The sequence below is a fragment of the Chrysemys picta genome, unplaced genomic scaffold (assembly GCF_011386835.1).
Source record: "Chrysemys picta bellii isolate R12L10 unplaced genomic scaffold, ASM1138683v2 scaf2963, whole genome shotgun sequence".
NCBI classification, from domain to species: Eukaryota; Metazoa; Chordata; order Testudines; family Emydidae; genus Chrysemys; species Chrysemys picta.
Genome location: NW_027055665.1, coordinates 1 through 7,000, shown reverse-complemented (window position 1 = coordinate 7,000; position 7,000 = coordinate 1). Strand labels below are relative to the sequence as shown.

General features: G+C 55.2%; 1 protein-coding gene across 1 annotated transcript; it reads left to right on the top strand.

The window, feature by feature from the left end:
- The first annotated feature begins 1,204 nt into the window (after nucleotides 1-1,204).
- On the top strand, nucleotides 1,205-6,279 carry LOC135980379 (fibrinogen-like protein 1-like protein). Its single transcript, XM_065580393.1, has 2 exons — nucleotides 1,205-1,455; nucleotides 2,774-6,279. The coding sequence occupies exons 1-2, from the start codon at nucleotides 1,386-1,388 to the stop codon at nucleotides 3,451-3,453; spliced, it is 750 nt and encodes a 249-aa protein (XP_065436465.1). The 5' UTR covers nucleotides 1,205-1,385; the 3' UTR covers nucleotides 3,454-6,279.
- The last annotated feature ends 721 nt before the right edge of the window (nucleotides 6,280-7,000 follow it).

The following is a 7,000-nucleotide window of genomic DNA, read 5'->3' as shown; positions in this document are numbered from 1 at the left end:
GTTTCGGTGTGTCGTTTACAAGGTGTTCTCTCTCTCTCTCTCTAATTCATTTGCACGTTTGTATCACGGTCACTTGTGGGGTTAGTTGTGGACTTTCTAACTTTGCAACACCACATGAATACAATGATGGCTGACAGAAAGCACGGTGCCGGACTCCAGTGCGGCTTTAGCCGGTTCTGGTTTGACACACACACACAACCTATTTACCACTGGGGGCTGCATATGCCGTGCTCTGCGTTCTGTGGGCTGTAGCTACACAAGATGTAATACCAGGGCCGGGATAGATATACCTGGGCGGTGGGGTGGGGGGTGAATGAGCCGGTTTCTGGCCAAGAGTCTGGATTGCTCTGGGCTGCTGATCCCGTCAAGGTCATTGTGAATTCCTGCGCTGAGTGCTGAAGGTGGCCTGGGAAAAGCATGTGTGGGGAGGGGGAGGGGTGTCTATGTTAATCCCGGCTGAAATAAATGGCCATGCCCTTGCTAGGGCAGCGCTTACAGTGCACCCCTCAGCGACCCGGCTCCATTTTGAACTCTTTTTGGCCAGGACTGTGGCCCCTGGCGACTCTGCCCACTTTAAGCCTGGCCTGAGCTGGGCCCACAGAACAGCTGCAGTGTCAGCAGCGTGTCCCCCTCTGGGCTGCTGGGCTGCAGTGCAGGGGGCAGCATGCCTGGTGTGGGGCACACAGCAGCCCTGGGCCCCTCTCACCTGGCACTCATCTGAGGGGGGCAGAGCCCTGCCGGAGGCTGCCCAGCTGCTGTCTCTGTGTGGGTGAGCGGGCACTGCCCTCCGGCTGGTGGTAGTGACTGTGGACGGGGGGAGCTGGGACAGAGGGGGTTGCTCCGAGCAGCACTCCCCTTGCAGCGGTGCAGCGGGGGGAGAGAGGAGGCAGCTCCTTCCCCACCACAGGGAGCGCTCCAGCCGGCCCTGACCCGCCCGGGACCCGGGAGCCAGGCCATCGGAGCCGCAATCTTTGAATGGTTTTTACCCTGCAGCTGGGTCCCAGCTGTGTGCTAATCGGGCCGGCTGCAGAGACGGAGACAGTGGCCGGGCCGGGGGAGAGGTGGGCTTCACCCCGTCTCCAGAGACTTGGGCCGACCCCCCCCATGCTGAGCCCCTTTGAACAGCCAGCCATGTCCTGCGGTGCCTACCTGGGCGCTGAGCTCTTCTGAAAATCTGGCCCAGTAGTTGAGCCCTCTGAAAACTCTGGCCTTAGCGTCTAAGGGTAACATTTTCAAGAGTGGCTAAGTCACTTAAGTGCCTAAATCCCAGTGACGTCTAGTGGGATTTAGGCACTTGTGAAACTCTCTCCTGGTCTCATGTCCAGCGGTTTCTGTCCCCTGCAGGGTTCCAGTCCAGCTCTCTCCTGCTTCTGTCTGCGCTGTCCATGATGGCGCTCCTTTGCGTAGCCCCCGTGCAGGGCAACGGGGCCCTGGCCCACAAGAAGGTCGAGAGGGGTGAGTAGAGAACCCGTCGGAGAGCTTCTATCATCTGCCATATCTGAGATCAGGGCATCGTGGGCCTGATTCTGCTCCTCTCCCCCATGCCGGGGTCACCCCTAGATCCACTTATCCACTACATGCACCTTCCAGCCCCTCCGCCAGCGCTGGGCCCAAAGAAACTCTGAGTTCTCCGAAGGGATCGCAAGGCCGGCCTGCGCTAGTGAGCCCACTACTCCCAGCCGGGGTGGGGGAGGTGCTGCTTGACTGGCTGTTTGCTTTCCACAGCTTCGTTATCCCTTTCTCCGGTAACGGCTGCCAAGCCCCCGGCAGTGACTGAAGAGCGCTGGTGCCAACCGCAGGGCAGCGTGTGGGAACCAGGCACCCCCCCAAATTGGCTGGGAGTTCTACCCTTCCATCTCACCAACTCCTATACTAGGGCTAGCCCCGGCTAACAGCTGGGGATCTCTCGCTCATGCCTAGAAGCCTTGCCCCCAGAGTCCAGGCAGCAGGGAGAGCCAGTTCCTCCTTGTCAGGGGTTTTCATTCCCTTCTCCCCACACATCCAGCGGCTCTGGGAGCTGCTCAGGGGCTTGCCCAGGCAGGCCAGGGGCCGAGCCAGCTCCAGAGGCGGCCCTGAGCCCCTGCCCCCGCAGTACTCAGCAGCTCCTCCCCCTTGGCTCAGCTATGGGGGTGGGGCACACAGGGGGATTGTCTGGGGGGTAGGGGAGCTGGGGAGCTCAGGCTCGAGGGATGACCCTGGGGAGGGGAGGGGCAGTATAACCACAGTGCTCTCATTCTACCAGGATAGTTCGGGACAATTTCCACCCCAAAGACAAGCCCCTCGATAGGATGTCTGGAATTTTCAAAGGCGCCACAGGGAGTTGGGTGCCCAAATCCCACTGAATTCTAATCACAGTCGGGTGTCAAACTCCCTTAGGCTCTTTGAAAACTCCCATTTAAGTTGTCACTGATGGGTTTCATAATTAACATTCGCTGAGATGGATCTGGCAGCGTCTCCCCCACCCTCCCCAAACGATTTCTTCAGCAGTACGGACTCAGGAAGGATACAGAGCCTTGGTTTACACTTGATTCATCTCTTCAAGGTTTCTTCAAAACCAGCAGAGCAAGAAACTATTCTTATTTTATTTTATTGGTAAAATGAAAGTGTAAGATCTGGAGCCGGATTCTGTGGCTGTAGTATTGTGAAATACACAGGACCTGACTCTAAAAACCCAGCCTCCAGTTACCCCAGGCTGATTTGATTGAGCTAGCTAGCGCGCGCTCTCTCCCCCCCTCCCTCCCGCCCCCTTAACCTGATGTTCATGGCATTTCAGGGTTCCCCAAAGACTGCAGCAACATTCCCAGGGACAGCCCCAGCGGGGTCCATGTCATCCAGCCGGCAGGCTCTCCCCCTCGAGTGGTGTGGTGTGACATGGACACCGAAGGCAAAGGCTGGACCGTTGTGCAGAGAAATTCTTACAACACAGAGATCACCTGGAAGGAGTCCTGGAGCACCTACAAGTACGGCTTTGGGAACGTGCAGCAGGATTACTGGCTGGGCAACGAGTACCTGTCCCTGCTCACGCAGCAGAACATCTACAAGGTCCGCTTTGTGGTGGAGGACAAATCCAACAACACCCGCTACGCAGAGTACGACATCTTCAGTGTCGAGGATGAGCCCAGCGGGTACCCGCTGAGGCTGGGCAGGTACTCTGGGGACGGCGAGGACTATCTCACCACCTACCACTCCGGCCTGGGGGGCATACACGACAACATGAAGTTCAGCACGACTGACAAGGATCAGGACCAGACCAGTGGGAATTGCGCAAGGAGCTATGGAGGCTGGTGGTACGACAAGTGTCAGAACGTCCTGCTCAATGGGAAAGGCTACATCTACTGGGCAGGGTTCTGTAAGAGTGGGGAGTGCAAGTCTTCCCTCATCCTGGTTAAGCCAACAGACGTGTGCTGGGTCCGGCAGGAGGAGCCCATCCTCCTTGGGAGCCGGCGCCGCTGAGAAGGGGAGACAATATTAGATCAGACACAACGCGCCATCCCCCACCTAATCAGTGCAGTCCCTGCAATGCCTCCACTCTGCTCACCCGCTTCCCTGTTGGCTTCTGGACGGTAAATCCCCTGGAATAAATGCTGAGAGCTGACCCCGCCGGCGCGTTCGAATGACACAAAGAGTGTGATTGGTGTGTATAACTGGACCCCCACTTCCACTCTGCCTCGCTGGAAGCCATATCACTCACTACGAGTTTAGACCCACATTAACCTCTGCTTCTCCCAGCCCTGCCACTGCCCCTTGGCATTAGTGATCAATGAATCATGACACTGGATTTCTAGCAACTGTCATTGAGCATTTAAACGGGGGATGACTCAAAGCCAGGACTTTACATCTGTATCCTGCATGTATTAGCAGTGGTGAGTTTGGGTTCAAAAACCTGGCCTCTGTGTTTTTAATAAATATGGTTATTACATGAGAAAACATTGCAACAGTAATTAGTTGCTGATAAACCACTGAGATTAGATAGACATGCAACGAAACCACACAATAAAGATATTGGTGTCCCTCTTCAACCCAAGGGGCTAGTCAAAGTTTGGGGCCCTGGGGATGTTCCAGTGGGGAGCAGAAATTGGCAATGGAGTCTGGTAATTTTTTGATGTCTTGTTTATTGACAAGGAACATACAGAGTCCTGCTTCTCCAAACACAGCAGGAACCAACAGCAGGGATTAGCCTCCCTGCTCTCAGCTCCAAGCCTCTTTAGCCAGCACCTGGCCCAAAAGCTCTCTATGCTCCTCCCACGATCACACCATGCTGACAGGCTCTGCTCGGCTTTCCTGCTCTGCCTCCGTGTCCTGGCTGCACTGCCCGGCTTGTCTCTGTCACACACGCACCAGCTCAGAACGACACTCGGTGGCATCCTCTGCCCACCTGGGGCTAGTTTCTGGGCACACGCCATCATGGCTTGTTCTACACGAGGCCCCCTTACCTGTTGCTTCCAGCTGTCTTAAATGAAGAGTGCATCCTCACAGCTGTGTCAATGAGATTTTAACTCCACCCATCACATGGTATAATCCAGCTCCTAGCAGTGTATTTATCTGTCCGGCTGACGTCCTCTGAGCATCTCTGAGCATTTCCTGCCTGTTTGTCTTCAGTCACTTCAATCAAAGTTCATTGTGACCAGATGCTGAACACCATAAATGCTAACAGCCAGGGGCAGGACCACCACCCCCACTCCCCCCACCCCCCGAACACGGAAAGAACAGGCTAAAGAACAAGTCAGCTAGGCCTGATGAAGTTCACCCTCAGGCAGGGCTTCCAAATCGTGGGCTGTAGCCCAAAGATGGGCCATGACGTAGTCCTGGCTGGTCCACTGGCAGGGGTGAAGATGGGGGGGAATGTGAAGGGGCATTGCCCCCCCCCCCCAAACTGCATCTTTCCAGTCCCCTCCTGACCATGGCCCTTCAGTGCATCCCCAGGACACAAGGCCCTGTCTAATTGGCCTTCCTGACAGAGCCTGCATGGAGAGCGTGCGTAGGGGGGAGTTTGGGGAGCAGGATTGGAAAGAGGGGTGTTTTCAGGGGGAGGGAAGCTGGGAGCCGCTGAGGTGCAGCTGGAAGGTTTCCTCCTCCCTCCTCAGCATCTGGGGTGCAGACAGGGGGGAGGGGGTTGCTATTTTGCAGTTGGGAGTATCAGGGACCCCGCCCCCCGTGCACTAATCTGTCCTCTCCATCTCGGTTGCTGGTGGTGAGGTGGGGGTGTGCTGTTTTGCAGTGGGGGAGCGGGGGAATCCCCCTGCCCAGGGCACTGACCTCTCCCCTTCCCGCCTCCCATCTCCGTTGTCCGTGCTGGGAGCCACCCCCACCCCCCACTCTGCCCATTGCAGGCTGCGCTTGGTGCCCTCCCCAGCCAGCCATCCCTCGCCAGGCTGGAGCATGACGCTGCAAGCGGGGACATCCTCAGCCTGTCCCGGGCAGCCAGCTCGCTCAGCCGTTTTGCTGACTGGGGGCTCCCTGCCAAACCCAGGGTTCCCCTGCACCATTCCCCCCAACTTGGGGTCCCACCCACACCCCAACTCCCCCCTGAACATGGCTACCCCTCCCCTTCGAAAACAACCTGAACTCTTCATACGCCACAACCCACCCCCGCCCCTCCCCATGAGCCACCTGGCAGCAGTGCCTTCCATCGGATCAAACTGCTCTCCATGTCGCCCTCCCACCGCCACACCCCAGGGCCAGGCTGGCGCTCTCTGGGGCTGGACCCCGTCTGTGACTGGGGTTTCAGCACTCCTGCTTCACAGATGTATACAGAGCACTGTATAACCAGAGTTGTCATAACTATAAAGGGAAGGGTAACAGCTCTGCTGTGTACAGTACTATAAAATCCCTCCTGGCCAGAGACTCCAAAATCCTTTTCCCTGTAAAGGCTTAAGAAGCTCGGATAACCTGGCTGACACCTGACCCAAAGGACCAAAAAGGGGACAAGATACTTTCAAATCTTGGTGGGGGGAAGGCTTTTGTTTGTGCTCTTTGTTTGGGAAGTCATTCGCTCTTGGGACTGAGAGGGACCAGACATCAATCCAGGTTCTCCACATCTTTCTGAACAAGTCTCTCAGATTTCAAACTTGTAAGTAAACAGCCAGGCAAGGTGTGTTAGTTTTTACTTTGTTTTCTCAGCATGTAAATGTACCTTTTACTAGAGTGTTTACCTCTGTTTGCTGTACTTTGAATCCGATTTCTAACGCAGCGTTTTGCTCTGGCCTATTACTCTTTAAGTTTGATTACCCTGTAAAGTTATTTTCCATCCTGATTTTACAGAGATGTTTTTTACCTTTTTTCTTTAATTAAAAGCCTTCTTTTAAAGAATCTGATTGATTTCTCCTTGTTTTAAGATCCAAGGGGTTTGGATCTTGATCCACCAGGAGTTGGTGGGAGGAAGGAGGGGGATGGTTAATTTCTCCTTGTTTTTAGATCCAAGGGGGTTGGATCTGTATTCACCAGGGAATTGGTGAAAGGTTTCTCAAGGCTTCCCAGGGAAGGGAATCCACTTGGGAATGGTGGCAGTGGACCAGATCTAAGCTGGTAGTTAAGCTTAGCAGTTTTCATGCAGGCCCCCACATTTGTACCCTAAAGTTCAGAGTGGGGAAGCAGCCTTGAGAAGATTCTAGTGACTCTCTCACCCTGGGCTCTCCCCAGTATAGACTCTTGTTCACACTAGTCAAATGATGTTCAAATGCTGAGAAGGAGCAGGGAAGAGGCACAGAAATGACTTGTGGCCTGGCCAGCACACCTTCGAGCAGGCAACCCGAGGGGCTGCAGCTAGTCCCCTTGACTAAGCAGTTGCGAGCTCTGTCATTAAGGTCTATAGTCACCCAGCAGGAGGAGGTAGCTGCATTTCAGGTTTTTGCTCTAGCAGACAAAGGTGTAAGGAGAGCTGGCAAAGCTGATGTTAGAAACATTGACACTGGAAATCCATGTAAGTGTAGAAGAGTGACGGAACCAATTGTGCGGGGACGTGGGAATTCACTCTCACCTGGCCTCTGGGGATGGAGGCAGC